General features: G+C 44.8%; 1 protein-coding gene across 1 annotated transcript in view; it reads right to left on the bottom strand.

The window, feature by feature from the left end:
* LOC115136289 (CXADR-like membrane protein) overlaps positions 1 to 19,628 on the bottom strand; it is a 124,904-nt gene that overhangs the window by 4,709 nt on the left and 100,567 nt on the right. The window contains exons 4-6 of the mRNA XM_065023841.1: positions 15,193 to 15,360; positions 10,885 to 11,007; positions 10,604 to 10,745 (exon numbers count right to left, since the gene is read on the bottom strand). Of these exons, the coding sequence (XP_064879913.1) occupies positions 10,604 to 10,745; positions 10,885 to 11,007; positions 15,193 to 15,360 (433 nt within the window). The remainder of the gene's footprint in view (positions 1 to 10,603; positions 10,746 to 10,884; positions 11,008 to 15,192; positions 15,361 to 19,628) is intronic.

The following is a 19,628-nucleotide window of genomic DNA, read 5'->3' as shown; positions in this document are numbered from 1 at the left end:
ACAACTACTCTTTGGTTTTTCTTTATTTTGACTATTTTCTACATTGTAGAATAATAGTGAGGACATCAAAACTATGAAATAACACATATGGAATGTAGTAACCAAACAAGTGTTATTCTTCAAATAACCACCCTATGCCTTGATGACAGCGTTGCACACTCTTGGCATTCTCTCAACCAGCTTCATGTGGTAGTCACCCGGAATGCATTTCAATTAACAGGTGGACCTTAATTGGTGGAATGTATTTCCTTCTTAATGCATTTCAGACAATCAGTTGTGTTGTGACAAGGTAGGGGGGTATACAGAAGATAGCCCTATTTGGTAAAAGACCAAGTCTATATTATGGCAAGAACAGCTCAAATAAGCAAAGAGAAATGACAGTCCATCATTACTTTAAGACATGAAATTCAGTCAACCATCAAGCGCTATGATGAAACTGTCTCTCATGAGGACCGCCACAGGAATGAAAGACCCAGAGTTACCTCTGCTGCCGAAGATAAGTTCATTAGAGTTACTAGCCTCAGAAATTGCAGCCCCAATAAATGCTTCACAGAGTTCAAGTAACAGACACATCTCAACATCAACTGTTCAGAGGAGACTGTGAATCAGGCCTTCATGGTTGAATTGCTGCAAAGAAACTACCAGAGGTGTGGACTCGAGTCACATGACTTGGACTCGAGTCAGACTCGAGACACAAATATGATGACTTACAACTCGACTTTGACTTTAACAACAATGACTCGTGACTTGACTTGGACTTGAGCCTCATGACTCGATCTGACTTGATACCGTCCCCAAGCCCAAATATTTTAAAAAGTTTGCAGCGCATCAGCTCTTCATTTAATGGATTACAGTTTGAATCAAATAGCAGCCAATCAAATTGAGCCAGCTGAAAAAAAGTTGTACGTGGCAGTGCAGAGGAATGTCAGCGGGTGAATTCAGATGGAGCCCTTGGAAAGATGATATATATATGATATAATTATTATTTTCGGATATAAAGACGATTCTGTATCAACAAAAAACAGAGTGCAACTTGCAAAACATGCAGGAAGAAAATTACAGCTGGAGGCGTAACAATTTCCAACTTGGTTCGACATTTGAAGCTGCACAAATAACGGTAAGTTGTGGCTAATATAGCCGACAGCTATATATTTGATTACATTACTGGTGTAGACTAACGTAACATTAAATCAATGAGCCTCCACACAGTCAGTCAGTGCAGGAACATGATCATTGCATCCAAGATTGAGCTACAAATGGCTAGGCAGTTGGTAGCCTAAATCCTGCCTGATGTTACTGCTGTTCCTAAAACCATTGACATACGTTAGCCTACTGTAACCACACAGAGAGAGAGAGAGTGTGTGTGTGTGTGTGTGTTAAGGTTGGGTGATTGTGTACAAGCCTATATCGCCCGATTGCGCCCCATAGCGATCCTCGATAGTCGATCACTATTGGGGGGGTGTGTCTTTCTCATGGCTATCCATGTATTTCCATGGAAATATAACGTTTATTTGGAAAGTAATAAATATATAGATATTTTTAAAAGCATTCATGATTTGCGTAACTGTAATGTACTATTACTCTTGTTAAAAATATGAAATGGTATTACATATGGTGAAGAGCACATTATGACTTGTTTAGGACTCGAAACTCAAAGTTTAGAACTTGAGACTTGACTTGATACTTGACGCTCTTGACTTGAGACTTGACTCGTACTTGCCTGTCTTGAATTGACTTGGGACTTGAGAGACTTACTTATGACTTGTAAAACAATGACTTCGTCCCACCTCTGGAAACCACTACTAAAAGACACCAATAATAAGAAGAGACTTGCCTAGGCCAAGAAACACGAGCAATGGACATTAGACCGGTGGAAATGTGTCCTTTGGTCCAAATTGTAGATTTTTGGTTCCAACTGCCGTGTCTTTATGAGACACGATGTGGGTGAACGGATGATCTCTGCATGTATATTTCCCACCGTAAAGTATTGAGGAGGAGGTGTTATGGTGTGGGGGTGCTTTGCTGGTGACACTATCTGTGATTTATTTAGAATTCACGGCACACTTAAACAGCATGGTTACCACAGCATTCTGCAGCGATACGCCATCCCATCTGGTTTGTGCTTAGTGGGACTATCATTTGTTTTTCAACAGGACAATGACCCAACACACCTCCAGGCTGTGTAAGGGCTATCTTACCAATAAGGAGAGTGATGGAGCGCGGCATCAGATGACCTGGCCTCCACAATCACCCGATCTCAACCAAATTGAGATGGTTTGGGATGAGTCGGACCACAGAGTGAAGGAAAAGCAGCCAACAAGTGCTCAGCATATGTAGGAACTCCTTCAAGACTTTTGGAAAAGCATTCCAGGTGAAGCCATTTCCGGTCACAACTTGCAGACTTGTTTACGTGTTGCTGTGCGTTTTGTTGCCAACCTTACTTTGCTACCTGACAACATTACGGTTTTTACTTTTTAATTACCGTTTATATATATATATATATATATATATATATATTTTTTTTTTTTTCATTCAACTTTTTCACTCCGGAGGCTTTATCTGGACATGGTTCGTCAGGACCTTCAACAGCCGAAGCTAAGTAGTAACATTAACATGATGCCTTCTAATTGCAGTCGCTGTACTCATAATATACAGGAGAACAATCACCTTACGACGAGGATAGCTGTGCTACAAGCCCAGCTTCAGACGCAATCGTTAGGCAAGGGAAATGTCAGTGTAGGAAAGGATGAAACAGCGTCTGTGCCACCAGTAAGTACAGATAGTAACGTTAGTATAAATCCCCTCGCACGGTCCCCGCAGCCGGACAACTTTCTCACAGTTTCTGGAGGGAAATGCTGTAGGAATGCTCAACCGGTGTCGCTCATTCAGCCGACAGAAACTTTCAACCGGTTTTCCCCATTAAGCAACGAGTCGGAGTCAGAGGCCGAGCCTTCTCTTGTCTTTACTCCTCCCGTTACGGGGTCTGAGACGCCGAAGCTTCCCACCATTAGCTCTGACAAATTGAAAACTCTAGTCATTGGCGACTCCATTACCCGCAGTATTAGACTTAAAACGAATCATCCAGCGATCATACACTGTTTACCAGGGGGCAGGGTTACCGACGTTAAGGCTAATCTGCTGGCTAAAGCTAAAACTGGCGAGTGTATAGAGTATAGGGATATTGTTTTCCACGTCGGCACCAACGATGTTAGGATGAAACAGTCAGAGATCACCCAGCGCAACATAGCTTCAGCGTGTAAATCAGCAAGAAAGATGTGTCGGCATCGAGTATTTGTCTATGGCCCCCTCCCAGTTAGGGGGAGTGATGAGCTCTACAGCAGAGTCTCACAACTCAATCGCTGGTTGAAAACTGTTTTCTGCCCCTCCCAAAAGATATAATTTGTAGATAATTGGCCCTCTTTCTGGGACTCACCCACAAACAGGACCAAGCCTGACCTGCTGAGGAGTGATGGACTCCATCCTAGCTGGAGGGGTGCTCTCATCTTATCTACCTACATAGACAGGGCTCCTGTCTAGCTCCACAATGAAATAGGGTGCAGGCCAGGCAGCAGGCTGTTAGCCAGCCTGCCAGCATAGTGGAGTCTGCCACTAGCACAGTCAGTGTAGTCAGCTCAGCTATCCCCATTGAGACCGTGTCTGTGCCTCGACCTAGGTTAGGCAAAACTAAACATGCGGTGTTCGCCTTAGCAATCTCACTAGGATATAGACCTCCTCCATTCCTGTCATTATTGAAAGAGATCATGATACCTCACATCTCAAAATAGGGCTACTTAATGTTAGATCCCTTACTTCAAAGGAAATTATAGTCAATGAACTAATCACTGATCATAATCTTGATGTGATTGGCCTGACTGAAACATGGCTTAAGCCTGATTAATTTACTGTGTTAAATGAGGCCTCACCTCCTGGCTACACTAGTGACGATATCCCCCGTGCATTCCGCAAAGGCGGAGGTGTTGCTAACATTTACGATAGCAAATTTCAATTTACAAAAATAAAATTACGTTTTCATCTTTTGAGCTTCTAGTCATGAAATCTATGCAGTCTACTCAATCACTTTTTATAGCTACTGTTTACAGGCCTCCTGGGCCATATACAGCGTTCTTCATTGAGTTCCCTGAATTCCTATCGGACCTTGTAGTCATAGCAGATAATATTCTAATCTTTGGTGACTTTAATATTCACATGGAAAAGTCCACAGACCCACTCCAAAAGGCTTTCGGAGCCATCATCGACTCAGTGGGTTTTGTCCAACATGTCTCTGGACCTACTCACTGTCACAGTCATACTCTGGACCTAGTTTTGTCCCATGGAATAAATGTTGTGGATCTTAATGTTTTTCCTCATAATCCTGGACTATCGGACCACCATTTTATTACGTTTGCAACTGCAACAAATAATCTGCTCAGACCCCAACCAAGGAACATCAAAAGTCGTGCTATAAATTCACAGACAACACAAAGATTCATTGATGTCCTTCCAGACTCCCTTTGTCTACCCAAGGACGCCAGAGGAAAAAAATCAGTTAACCACCTAACTGAGGAACTCAATTTAACCTTGCGCAATACCCTAGATGCAGTTGCACCCCTAAAAACTAAAAACATTTCTCATACGAAACTAGCTCCCTATTATACAGAAAATACCCAAGCTCTGAAGCAAGCTTCCAGAATATTGGAACGGAAATGGCGCCACGCCAAACTGGAAGTCTTCCGACTAGCTTGGAAAGACAGTACCGTGCAGTATCGAAGAGCCCTTACTGCTGCTCGATCATCCTATTTTTCCAACTTAATTGAGGAAAATAAGAACAATCCGAAATTCCTTTTTGATACTGTCGCAAAGCTAAATAAAAAGCAGCATTCCCCAAGAGAGGATGGCTTTCACTTCAGCAGTAATAAATTCATGAACTTCTTTGAGGAAAAGATCATGATCATTAGAAAGCAAATTACGGACTCCTCTTTAAAATCTGCGTATTCTTTCAAAGCTCAGTTGTCCTGAGTCTGCACAACTCTGCCAGGACCTAGGATCAAGAGAGACACTAAAGTGTTTTAGTATCTCTTGACACAATGATGAAAATAATCATGGCCTCTAAACCTTCAAGCTGCATACTGGACCCTATTCCAACTAAACTACTGAAAGAGCTTCTTCCTGTGCTTGGCCGTCCTATGTTGAACATAATAAACGGCTCTCTATCCACCGGATGTGTACCAAACTCACTAAAAGTGGCAGTAATAAAGCCTCTCTTGAAAAAGCCAAACCTTGAACCAGAAAATATAAAAAACTATCGGCCTATATCGAATCTTCCATTCCTCTCAAAATGTTTTGAAAAGGCTGTTGCGCAGCAACTCACTGCCTTCCTGAAGACAAACAATGTATACGAAATGCTTCAGTCTGGTTTTAGCCCCCATCATAGCACTGAGACTGCACTTGTGATGGTGGTAAATGACCTTTTAATGGCCTCAGACCGAGGCTCTGCATCTGTCCTCGTGTTCCTAGACCTTAGTGCTGCTTTTGATACCATCGATCACCACATTCTTTTGGAGAGATTGGAAACCCAAATTGGTCTACACGGAGAAGTTCTGGCCTGGTTTAGATCTTATCTGTCGGAAAGAAAGCAGTTTGTCTCTGTGAATGGTTTGTCCTCTGACAAATCAACTGTAAATTTCGGTGTTCCACAAGGTTCCGCTTTAGGACCACTATTGTTTTACCTCTTTTACCTCTTGGCGATGTCATTCGAAAACATAATGTTAACTTTCACTGCTATGCGGATGACACACAGCTGTACATTTCAATGAAACATGGTGAAGCCCCAAAATTGCCCTCGCTAGAAGCATGTGTTTCAGACATAAGGAAGTGGATGGCTGCAAACTTTCTACTTTTAAACTCGGACAAAACAGAGATGCTTGTTCTATATCCCAAGAAACAAAGAGATCTTCTGTTGAATCTGACAATTAATCTTAATGGTTGTACAGTCGTCTCAAATAAAACTGTGAAGGACCTCGGCGTTACTCTGGACTCTGATCTCTCTTTTGAAGAACATATCACGACTGTTTCAAGGACAGCTTTTTTCCATCTACGTAACATTGCAAAAATCAGAAACTTTCTGTCCAAAAATGATGCAGAAAAATTAATCCATGCTTTTTGTCACTTCTAGGTTAGACTACTGCAATGCTCTACTTTCCGGCTACCCGGATAAAGCACTAAATAAACTTCAGTTAGTGCTAAATACGGCTTTTTATCATATTACTCCAGTGCTTGCCTCCCTACACTGGCTTGCTGTTAAGGCAAGGGCTGATTTCAAGGTTTTACTGCTAACCTACAAAGCATTACATGTGCTTGCTCCTACCTATCTCTCTGATTTGGTCCTGCCGTACATACCTGCACGTACGCTACAGTCACAAGACGCAGGCCTCCTAATTGTCCCTAGAATTTCTAAGCAAACAGCTGGAGGCAGGGCTTTCTCCTATAGAGCTCCATTTTTATGGAATGGTCTGCCTACCCATGTGAGAGACGCAAACTCGGTCTCAACCTTTAAGTCTTTACTGAAGACTCATCTCTTCAGGTGGGTCATATGATTGAGTGTAGTCTGGCCCAGGAGTGTGAAGGTGAACGTAAAGGCTCTGGAGCAACGAACCGCCCTAGTTGTCTCTGCCTGGCCGGTTCCCCTCTTTCCACTGGGATTCTCTGCCTCTAACCCTATTACAGGGGCTGAGTCACTGGCTTACTAGGGCTCTTTCATACCGTCCCTTGGAGGGGTGCGTCACTTGAGTGGGTTGAGTCACTGATGTGATCTTCCTGTCTGGGTTGGCGCCCCCCCTTGGGTTGTGCCGTGGCGGAGATCTTTGTGAGCTATACTCGGTCTCAGGATGGTAAGTTGGTAGTTGAAGATATCCCTCTAGTGGTGTGGGGGCTGTGCTTTGGCAAAGTGGGTGGGGTTATATCCTTCCTGTTTGGCCCTGTCCAGGGTTGTCATCGGATGGGGCCACAGTGTCTCCTGACCCTTCCTGAATCAGCCTCCAGTATTTATGCTGCAGTAGTTTATGTGTCGGGGGGCTAGGGTCAGTTTGTAATATCTGGAGTACTTCTCCTGTCCTATCCGGTGTCCTGTGGGAATTTAAGTATGCTCTCTCTAATTCTCTCTTTCTCTATTTCTTTCTCTCTCTCGGAGGACCTGAGCCCTAGGACCATGCCTCAGGACTACCTGACATGATGAATCCTTGCTGTCCCCAGTCCACCTGGCCGTGCTGCTGCTCCAGTTTCAACTGTTCTGCCTGTGATTATTATTATTTGACCATGCTGATCATTTATGAACATTTGAACATCTTGGCCATGTTCTGTTATAATCTCCACCCGGCACAGCCAGAAGAGGACTGGCCACCCCACATAGCCTGGTTCCTCTCTAGGTTTCTTCCTAGGTTTTGGCCTTTCTAGGGAGTTTTTCCTAGCCACCGTGCTTCTACACCTGTATTGCTTGCTGTTTGGGGTTTTAGGCTGGGTTTCTGTACAGCACTTTGAGATATCAGCTGATGTACGAAGGGCTATATAAATAAATTTGATTTGATTTGAAGCTGGTTGAGAGAATGCCCAGAGTGTGCAAAGCTGTCATCAAGACAAAGTGTGGCTATTTTAATCTCAAAAGAAAATATATTTTGATTTGTTTAACACTTTTTTTGGTTACTACATGATTCCATTTATGTTCCATTTGTGTTATTTCATAGTTTTGATGTCTTCACTATTATTCTACAATGTAGAAAATAGTCAAAATAAAGAAAAAACATTGAATGAGTAGGTGTTCTAAAACTTTTGGCCGGTAGTGTATGTCTGCATCCATTATGAACTGGTACTTCTTCATATAAAACGGATGTGTTCTTTGCAGTAACAGCAGTAGCTGACCAAATACATGGTACTCTGAATGACAGAATAACTGGTATCCCCTTCTTACAATGAACCCTAGTTAGGTCAGGTAAGGACAGCACCTCATCGACATGCACATAATTGTCACTACTTCATTAACAACCCCTCACCTTCTCTAGTTAAACATCAGTTTGATATCAGACTGTGTGTATGTATGTGTTGCCGCTAATGCTCCATATGTCAACAGGACAGAAGTGACTGTCAGCTACGTGACTCTTCCCCTTGCTATGCCACTCCATTATTGGTGCGCAGCCATCCCCATGTGCCTGCTCCGCTATCGCCAAAAAATAGCTGCTGTTGTAACAAGCACTGCCAGCAGGCAGCAGACAAAATTTAGGACGCTCCGAGGGATGGGGAGGAACCTGCTCTGAGGGATGGCGAGGAACCTGCTCTGAGGGATGTGGAGGAACCTGCTCTGAGGGATGGGGAGGAACCTGCTCTGAGGGTTGGGGAGGAACCTGCTCTGAGGGATGTGGAGGAACCTGCTCTGAGGGATGGGGAGGAACCTGCTCTGAGGGATGGGGAGGAACCTGCTCTGAGGGATGGGGAGGAACCTGCTCTGAGGGATGGGGACGAACCTGCTCTGATGGATGGGGAGGAACCTGCTCTGAGGGATGTGGAGGAACCTGCTCTGAGGGATGGGAAGGAACCTGCTCTGAGGGATGTGGAGGAACCTGCTCTGAGGGATGTGGAGGAACCTGCTCTGAGGGATGGGAAGGAACCTGCTCTTCTGGATTGAGAGGAAAGGGGAGTGTATACACAGGCTGGAGAGAGGTTCCTGCTCTGAGAGTTGAGGAACCTGCTCTTGAGAGGTGAGGAACCTGCTCTTGAGAGGTGAGGCACCTGCTCTGAGAAGTAAGGGACGTGCTCTGAGAGGTAAGGAACCTGCTCTGAGAGGTGTGGAACCTGGTCTGAGGGTTGGGAACCTGTTATAAGAGGTGAGGAACCTGCTCTGAGGGATAGGGAGGAAAGGGGGTGGTACACAGGCTTGAGAAGGGATGCTACACAGTCTGGAGAGGGGATGCTACACAGGCTGGAGAGAGGATGCTACACAGGCTGGAGAAGGGATGCTACACAGGCTGGAGAGAGGATGCTACACAGGCTGGAGAAGGGATGCTACACAGGCTGGAGAGGGGGTGCTACACAGGCTGGAGAGAGGATGCTACACAGGCTGGAGAGGGGATGCTACACAGGCTGGAGAGGGGATGCTACACAGGCTGGAGAGGGGATGCTACACAGGCTGGAGAGGGGATGCTACACAGGCTGAAGAAGGGATGCTACACAGGCTGGAGAGAGGATGCTACACAGGCTGGAGAGGGGACGCTACACAGGCTGGAGAGGGGATGCTACACAGGCTGAAGAAGGGATGCTACACAGGCTGGAGAGAGGACGCTACACAGGCTGGAGAGGGGATGCTACACAGGCTGGAGAGAGGATGCTACACAGGCTGGAGAAGGGATGCTACACAGGCTGGAGAGGGGATGCTACACAGGCTGGAGAGGGGATGCTACACAGGCTGGAGAAGGGATGCTACACAGGCTGGAGAAGGGATGCTACACAGGCTGGAGAGGGGATGCTACACAGGCTGGAGAGAGGATGCTACACAGGCTGGAGAAGGGATGCTACACAGGCTGGAGAGAGGATGCTATACAGGCTGGAGAAGGGATGCTACACAGGCTGGAGAGGGGGTGCTACACAGGCTGGAGAGAGGATGCTACACAGGCTGGAGAGGGGATGCTACACAGGCTGGAGAGGGGATGCTACACAGGCTGGAGAGGGGATGCTACACAGGCTGGAGAGGGGATGCTACACAGGCTGAAGAAGGGATGCTACACAGGCTGGAGATAGGATGCTACACAGGCTGGAGAGGGGACGCTACACAGGCTGGAGAGGGGATGCTACACAGGCTGAAGAAGGGATGCTACACAGGCTGGAGAGAGGACGCTACACAGGCTGGAGAGGGGATGCTACACAGGCTGGAGAGAGGATGCTACACAGGCTGGAGAAGGGATGCTACACAGGCTGGAGAGGGGATGCTACACAGGCTGGAGAGGGGATGCTACACAGGCTGGAGAAGGGATGCTACACAGGCTGGAGAAGGGATGCTACACAGGCTGGAGAGGGGATGCTACACAGGCTGGAGAGGGGATGGTACACAGGCTGGAGAGAGGATGCTACACAGGCTGGAGAGAGGATGCTACACAGGCTGGAGAGGGGATGCTACACAGGCTGGAGAGAGGATGCTACATAGGCTGGAGAATGGATGCTACACAGGCTTAAGAAGGGATGCTACACAGGCTGGAGAGGTGATGCTACACAGGCTGGAGAGGGGATGCTACACAGGCTGGAGAAGGGATGCTACACAGGCTGGAGAAGGGATGCTACACAGGCTGGAGAGGGGATGCTACACAGGCTGGAGAGAGGATGCTACACAGGCTGGAGAATGGATGGTACACAGGCTGGAGAGAGGATGCTACACAGGCACTGAGAGTGAAGTCAAGTCCCTTTTTATACCAACTAGGTGACGTCTGTTCCCACCCCATCTGTTTATGTATTCACTTTTTGTTATTTCTGATTCAATATATTCTGTGTTTTTGTCTATCTGCAAACTGCCTTAACTAACCTAAATCTGTGTGTGTGTGAGCGTGTGTGCGTGTGCGTGTGTGTGTACCTGATCTCGTTAGGGGTCTCCTCCTCCTCGTATTTCTTCTTCTCCTTCTTGCGGAACACCAGCCAAATAATGAGAATGATGAGGAGGACACCGAAGGACACGCCCACCACGGCGCCCGCCACCACACCCATGCCCCGCACATCTAAAATGTACACAAAGATAAATATGGTTCACAGGTTGAAAGAATTGGATAGCTATTACTGTCCTACAGATCATCTTTGGTAACCCTAATGGGGTTATGTGTGTGTACGTGGGTGTTGGTTATAGCCTGGGTTACTCACAGTGCATCTTGACCTCTACGGTGCAGCTCTCCTCTCCCACATCGTTGCTGGCGGTACATTTATACACCCCAGCACTCTCCTTGGTCAGGTTCCTCAGTGTCACTATCTCTGAGTTTTTCAAATCTTACACGAGAACAGGACAAGGTCAAATTCAAATACAATTGTATTTGTCACATGTTTCGTGTAGACTAAGGCCCAGATTCAATCAGATCAAGCGTTACTGGAGATAGCAGACAGCCACATAGTGAGTGTTTTGGAGGTGGAACTGTGTTGGAGCTGTCAAATCGGTGATCAGCTCCTCTTGTGATCATTGTCACAAAGCCACACCCCCCCACTCAAATTAGAAATTCAGAACGAGAAAGTGTAGGCAATATAGAAATAATTTATTTTTCAAATAAATTGAAAAATCACAAATAAATAATGAGGGTTTCTATCATTCTAATGGAGGTGTAGATTACATATATCATCCTAATGGAGGTGTAGATTACATCTATCATCCTAATGGAGGTGTAGATTACATCTATCATCCTAATAGAGGTGTAGGTTACATCTCACGTTTCAAATGTATAAACAAGGCTGCATGGGATTTCTGTTAATACGACTCGGTGCAGCCAAAGGTAATGTCTGCTGTATGTAAACTCAGCGAAAAAGAAACGTCCTCTCACTGTCAACTGCGTTTATTTTCAGCAAACTTAACATGTGTAAATATTTGTATGAACATAAGATTCAACAACTGAGACATAAACTGAACAAGTTCCACAGACATGTGACTAACAGAAATGGAATAATGTGTCCCTGAACAAAGGAGGGGGGGGGGGGGGGGGTTTAATTCAAAAGTAACTGGTCAGTATCTGGTGTGGCCACCAGCTGCATTAAGTACTGCAGTGCATCTCCTCCTCATGGACTGCACCAGATTTGCCAGATCTTGCTGTGAGATGTTACCCCACTCTTCCACCAAGGCACCTGCAAGTTCCCGGACATTTCTGGGGGGGAATGACCCTAGCCCTCACCCTCCGATCCAACAGGTCCTAGACGTGCTCTATGGGATTGAGATCCGGGCTCTTCGCTGGCCATGACAGAACACTGACATTCCTATCTTGCAGGAAATCACTCACAGAACAAGCAGTATGGCTGGTGGCATTGTCATGCTGGAGGGTCATGTCAGGATGAGCCTGCAGGAATGGGTACCACATGAGGGAGGAGGATGTCTTCCCTATAACGCACAGCGTTGAGTTTGCCTGCAATGACAACAAGCTCAGTTCGATGATGCTGTGACACAACGCCCCAGACCATGACGGACCCTCCACCTCCAAATCTATCCCGCTCCAGAGTACAGGCCTCGGTGTAACACTCATTCCTTCGTCAATAAACACAAATCTCACCATCACCCCTGGTGAGACAAAACCGTGACTCGTCAGTGAAGAGCACTTTTGCCAGTCCTGTCTGGTCCAGTGACGGTGGGTTTGTGCCCAAAGGCGACGTTGTTGCCAGTGATTTCTGGTGAGGACCTGCCTTACAACAGGCCTACAAGCCCTCAGTCCAGCCTCTCTCATCCTATTGCGGACAGTCTGAGCACTAATGGAGGGATTGTGCGTTCCTGGTGTAACTTAGACAGTTGTTGTTGCCATCCTGTACCTGTCCCGCAGGTGTGATGTTCGGATGTACTGATACTCTGCAGGTGTTGCCTCCTTGCAACATGCCTAAGGCACGTTCACGCAGATGAACAGGAACCCTGTGCATCTTTCTATTGGTGTTTTTCAGAGTCAGTAGAAAGGTCTCTTTAGTGTCCTAAGTTTTCATAACTGTGACCTTAATTGTCTACCGTCTGTAAGCTGTCTTAATGACCGTTTCACAGGTACATGTTCATTAATTGTTTATGGTTCATTGCACAAGCATGGGAAACAATGAAGATCTGTGAAGTTATTTGGATTTTTACGAATTATCTTTGAAAGACAGGGTCCTGAAAAAGGGGCGTTTCTTTTTTTGCTGAGTTTATAATGCCGGGAGCCACTTGTGGATTTGACAGCTCTAATGCAGTTCCACCTCCGACATCTCCAAAACATCCACTATGCAGATGTCCGCTAAAGCAGATCTGATTGAATAGAGTCCTAACAGTGAAATGCTTTACTTACAGGGTCTTTTCCAACAATGCAGAGTTAAGATAAAACTTTGAAATAGAAATACGAGGAATAAATACACCGTGAATAACGAGTAAAAAAGAACATGGCTAATACAGGGAGTACCAGTACCGAGCCGATGTACAGGGGTACGAGGTAACTAAGGTAGCTATGTACAAAACATATAGGTAGGGGTAAAGTGACATAGTGTAACAGTATAACTTTAGACCGTCCCCTCGCCCATACCCGGGGCGCGAACCAGGGACCCTCTGCACACATCAACAACAGTCACCCACAAAGCATCGTTACCCAACGCTCCACAAAAGCTGCGGCCCTTGCAGAGCAAGGGGAACCACTACTTCAAGGTCTCAGAGCAAGTGACGTCACCGATTGAACCACTATTTAGCGCGCACCACCCCATTACAATAGCAACAGGATAGATAATAGACAGTATTAGCAGTGTGTGAGTGTGTGTGGGTAAAAGAGTTGGTGCAAAACGGGGTCAATGCAGCTAGTCCGGGTAGCCATTTGATTAGTTATTTAGCAGTCTTGTTATGCAGTCTTATAGCTTGGGGTTAGAAGCTGTTCAGGTTCCTGTTGGTTCCAGACTTGGTGCACTGGTACCGCTTGCCGTGCGGTAGCCAAGAGAACAGTCTATGGCTTGTGGGCTGAAGTTTTTTTGGGCCTTTTTTGGGCCTTCCTGTAGCGCCTTGCGGTCGGGTGCCTTGCAGTTGCCATACCAAGCGGTGATGCAGTCAGTCAAAATGCTCTCAATGGTGCAGCTGTTTGAGGATCTGAGGGCCCATGCCACATTTTTTCAACCTCCTGAGGGGGAGAGGTGTTGAGATGCCCTCTTCACAACTGTGTGGGTGTGTGTGGACACAAAGGAACTTTTAGTTCTCAACTGACTCCACAACAGCCCCATCGTTGTGGATGGGAGTGTGCTCACCCCTCTGTTTCCTGTAGTCCACAATCAGCTCCCTTATCTTGCTGACATGGAGGGAGAGGTTGTTGTCCTGGCATCACACTGCCCGGTCTCTGACCTCCTCCCTATAGGCTATCTCATCGTCGTCGGTGATCAGTTGTACCACCGTTGTGTCGTCAGCAAACTTGATGATGGTATTGGAGTCGTGGGTGAACAGGGGGTACAGGAGGGGACTTAGTACACACCCCTGTGGGGCCCCTGTGTTGATGGTCAGCGTGGCAAATGTGTTGTTTTCTACCCTTATTACCTGGTGGCGGTCCAACAGGAAGTTCAGGATACAGTGAGGTACAGTGATTGTGATGCAATTTAAAGCTTTTTTTCAACTATCAAGTGCAAGTGATGGTTATGTGGAGTGTTTGAACTTTGAACAATCATCGGATACATCAAATTAGATATTTTAAGAAAAATAGTGATAGATAATAATGGAAATGTATAAAGTTAAACTAATTCAGTGACCAAACCATGGTCTCTTTGACATTTTCCTGCAAGGTCCCTTTCATAATGTTTCTTCGCATGTGTGGCTCAGTTGGTAGAGCATGGCGCTTGCTATGCCAGGGTTGTGGGTTTTATTCCCACGGGGGACCAGTATTAAAAATGTATGCACTCACTCTGGATAAGAGCATCTGCTAATTGACTAAAACATTGTAATTGTAAAAAATGAGTAGTACTGTTCCCAGTTATAGACTGATTTTTTTACCTAAACTATTCAATAAAGAACAGAAATTCATTGGACGTCGGGCTGGTGTTTGATTTGGGATTGCTAAACTTAATCCTTTGCTGTGACAGATGGGAATGGACAGTTTCCCAGAACAAGTAGGAGTGCTATTGACCAAGAACTTGGCCGAGTCTTCATGTGAGAAATTACTCTACCAACACTTGTCACTAACGCTAACTGGACATGTGAACAAGGTCAAACAAGGATACCGGAGAAGGAGTATTTGCATTGAAATTGGTCTGGCATTCTGACACACACTTTCATTATGTAAAGTACAGTACATGTTCTGTCCCAAAAGTCCTTAAAAGGGGATCTGGAAATTACTCAATGTTTTCATCTCAAGTAGGACATCTTAGTTGGAGTTTAATTCAGTGTATGACTTATGACAGACTTGTCATTATGTCTTGAAATACATTCACACACACACACACACACACACACACACACACACACACACACACACAGAGCCTGCAGTGGACTAGAGGGCTTACCTATGAGGGCCAGTGGGGGCAGCTTTCCCACATACTTGCCCTTGTCCAGCAGCCTCTCCCATTTGTAGTTTATGGGGTCAGAGCCATCTGTAGACTTACAGCTCATCTTAACATCACTACCCTCCAACAGCCGGCCCTCCATCCAACACCGCGGCTTAGACGGCTTCACTGGGGACAGAGAGAAAGAGAGAGACAAACACACACATTTTTGTGTTAGATAATAACAGGTTCATATTTCCCACGACATACCTTTAAAATAACTAAAAAAATAATCTTATCCACAAATGATCTCGTCTTGAGTTCTTTGACTTAAATGAAAGTGCACCTAAAATAAAACAACAGTGATCTTATGTAATGGTTCAGGTACTGTATAAAAAGGACGAGAAGGTACATTAGAAGGTGTGAGTATTGTCAGAATGAGGGCTTCTGTAGTTCCACTGGTGGTGCTGCTGTGTGTGTCTGGGGCATCATGGGCTCAGGGAGACAGGGAGGAGGGGAGTGGAGTTCACTATGAGAGCCAGAAGACCAAAACTTCAGCCTTGACTGACAGTAAGACCACCACCCAACCTGACATCTGGACTGAGCTGAAACACCTGAGAGATGTGGTGCAGAATCTGAGAACCATCATGGTGGAACAGTGGAACATGGTGGAACATGGTGGAACAGAGCTAAAGACATTGAACACAGGTAATATGTGAGTTATATTTTACATTAGGCTGAAATCTAAATTGAGATCAGTGTACACCATTCAGACTTTGATGTAAGTCATGCATTGATGTCAATGGGAGACAATTATAATTATACCCATTGTGTATGAAGTGTACCATATAAAGTCAGTCATATATCATAATACTGACTGAATGTTATTTTAGCCATGGGGACCAGACTGACAACCAGTGAGACCAGACTGACAACCAGTGAGATGAGACTGACAACCAGTGAGACCAGACTGAAAATCAGTGAGACCAGACTGACAACCAGTGAGATGAGACTGACAACCAGTGAGAACAGACTGAAAATCAGTGAGAAAGAACACGACTACATAATGTACATACTGTATGTTAGCTTTGAGATAGTGTTATATGGACCAGAAGAAAGCCAAACATCTCATATTATTGGTTATTGTTGATACAATTACAGCACAAGCGGCAGAGCTGTCAACTATTGGGACCACACAGTGAGAAAGAGGTGGAGGAGCTGAAGGGAGAAAATGCAGGTATTGTAGCTATCCCGAATCTTAATAGTAGACTTAGTGGTTTTGATCCAATTAAGACTAATGTAATGGAGGCCAGGGAGACAGACAGTGAGAGGTGGAGGAACTGAAAAAGCATAATGCAGGTGAGAATACAAAAAATTCTATAACAGTATGTTGTTACAATTATGCTCTTCAGAAACCAATTACAAACAAGGCTAAATTATTAATAATAATAATGTATTCTTAATAAGATCCTCTTAGATGTAAAGTCCCCTGTGTGGTTCTGGTACTGCGTCCGACTGACATTTTTGCTTATAAATCGATCTTGTCAGGTCTTACCAACGTGCTTTCCCATCTTCCTTTTTCTCAAGTTCTGTTCGCTAGTTTACCCTGTCCTGCCCCCGAGCCTGCGGGTTAACTGTACGACAGATTTGTACCTTGTCAGCTCAGGGGTTTGAACTTGCAATCTTCCGGTTACTAGTCCAACACTCTAACCACTAGGCTACCCTGCCACCCCTTGTAATATTACATATTTTACTGTATTTAAGACACCAAAGTAGTAATAACATGTTTAGTGTGAGAAAAGTGATTTAGGACCAGTTAAATGTAATCAAATGTATTCTACGTAATCTCCAAAAGTAATTATTTATCATGACAGGGCCATAGAAAATAACTAGTAATGCAGGATATTCCAAGAAAATATAAAATCTCACCTTTCTGGTAAAAAATAGTTATAAATTGCTGAGGTGTAGCCACTTTTGAGGACACTAGCTCAAGTACACAGTACAAATATGATAAAATGTGATATTATGTATTTCCTATTCAACAAAACTGTATGAATAAGGCCGTCATACAGAATCATTAAAAACATTCATTAAGCACTATATGTCTGTCATTACTGAGTGCTTACAGCAGTATAAAGTAATCTACCAATATCAAATTAGCAATAATGACCAAGTTGACTGGTGCATCACTGACAAGTCTGAGGTCATAGAATCTCCTACTAGATAGACCAACCAGCATGTTAAGTCTCTAGACTAGAACTGTATGTACATGAACCAGTGGTTCTGTTGTATTTTTGGTACACCGGTTCTCTCACAATAACTTCACAACATATATCCCTATGAACAAACTTGATCAAGCACACATACACATTTAAACCATGTTTGAGAAATTCCATTTTTATTAGTGCAGTTTAAAAGGGTAATTTAGACTAGGTTTAAAGGGATGACATAATGCCCACTGGATGATGTCATTGGAAACACTTTTTTTCCGTCTACATTTGTATAATAAAAAACATAGAAAGCCAACGTTTTCACATTTGATGTTGGGTTGGTGCTGGAGATGATGAATATGAGGTTGAGAATTGGTGACAATTTCCATTTAATGTATGTCTGGGAGACCGCTCCAGAATGTTCAACTGGATACTGATGAGTTTTCTGACGTAAATTATGTTATTTTCAGTACTTAAATGTGTGGATGAGAGACCAAACATATTTATTTCCACTAATGAATACATAACAATTTGACAATGTCTCTGTCCTTTCTATGTGCCTCCAGATTTATATATTGTAACAACTTTATATAACCAGATATCAATAAATACAGACACTGTATTCCTCCAAAAATCTATATAAAATCCACCATACAGGATCTTGTCCATATACATTGCTGACAGTGAAAGTAATTAAGTGTTAGCCATTCAGTTATTTAAAATGCGTACTTCTTTACAGTTCCAATACATCTCCAATATCAATAGCCCAGTAAAATGGTATACTATAAATACAAAAGTATGCGGATAGCCCTTCAAATGAGTGGATTCGGACATTTCAACCACACCCGTTGCTGACAGGTGTATAAAAATCGAGCACACAGCCATGTAATCTCCATAGACAAACATTGGCAGTAGAATGGCCTTACTGAAGAGCTCAGTGACTTTCAACGTGCCACCATCATAGGATGCCACCTTTGGAACAAGTCAGTTCATCAAATTTCTGCCCTGCTAAAGCTGCTCCGGTCAACTGTGAGTGCTGTTAATGTGTCTAGGAGCAACAACAACTCACCCGCAAAGTGGTAGGCCACACAAGCTCACAGAACAGGAAAGCCGAGGGCCGACGCACATAGTGAGTAAAAATCGTTTGTCCTCGGTTGCAACACTCATTACTGAGTTCCAAACTGCCTCTGGAAGCAATGTCAGCAGAAAAACTGTTTGTCGGGAGCTTCATGAAATGGGTTTCCATGGCCAAGCAGCCACACACAAGCCTAAGATCACCATGCGCAATGCCAACCATTGTCTGGAGTGGTGTTAGAGCTAGCCGCCATTAAATTCTGGAGCAATGGAAATGCGTTCTCTGAAGTGATGAATCATGCTTCATCGTGGTAGTCTGACGGACAAATCTGGGTTTGGCGGATGCTAGAAGAATGGTACCTGCCCAAATGCATAGTGCCAACTGTAAAGATTGGCGGAGGGGGAATAATTGGGGCTGTTTTCATGGTTTGGCCTAAGCCCCTTAATTGCAGGGAAGGGAAGTCTTAACGCTACAGCATACAATGACATTCTAGATGATTCTGTGCTTTCAACTTTGTGGCAACAGATTGGGGAAGGCCCTTCCTTTTTTCAGCATGACAATGCCCCTGTGCACAAAGCAAGGTTCATACAGAAGTGATTTGTTGAGATCGGTGTGTAAGAACTTGACTGGCCTGCACAGAGCCCTGACCTCAACCCAATTGAACACCTTTTAGATGAATTGGAATGCCGACTGCAAGCCAGGCCTAACCGCTCAACATCAGTGCCGACCTCATTAATGCTCTTGTGGGTGAATGTAAGCAAGTCTCCGCAGCATGTTCCAACATCTAGTGGAAAGTCTTCCCCGAAGAGTGGAGACTGTTATAGCAGCAAAGGGGGGACCAACTTCATATTAATGCCCATGATTTTGGAATGAGATGTTCGACGAGCAAGTATTCACATACTTGTCATGTAGTGTACATTGTTCCACTGGTGGTTCTGGTGTGTGGGTCTGGGGCATCATGGGCTCAGGGAGACAGGGAGGAGGGGATTGGAGTTCACTATGAGAGCCAGAAGACCAAAACTTCAGCCTTGACCGACAGTCAGACCACCACCCAACCTGACATCTGGGCTAGAGGTCGACCGATTAATTGGAATGGCCGATTAATTAGGGCCGATTTCAAGTTTTCATAACAATCGGAAATCTGTATTTTTGGGCGCCGATTTAAGAACACA

Source organism: Oncorhynchus nerka, linkage group LG10, assembly GCF_034236695.1.
Source record: "Oncorhynchus nerka isolate Pitt River linkage group LG10, Oner_Uvic_2.0, whole genome shotgun sequence".
Lineage (NCBI taxonomy): Eukaryota > Metazoa > Chordata > Actinopteri > Salmoniformes > Salmonidae > Oncorhynchus > Oncorhynchus nerka.
This window is presented reverse-complemented; position numbering and strand designations above follow the sequence as displayed.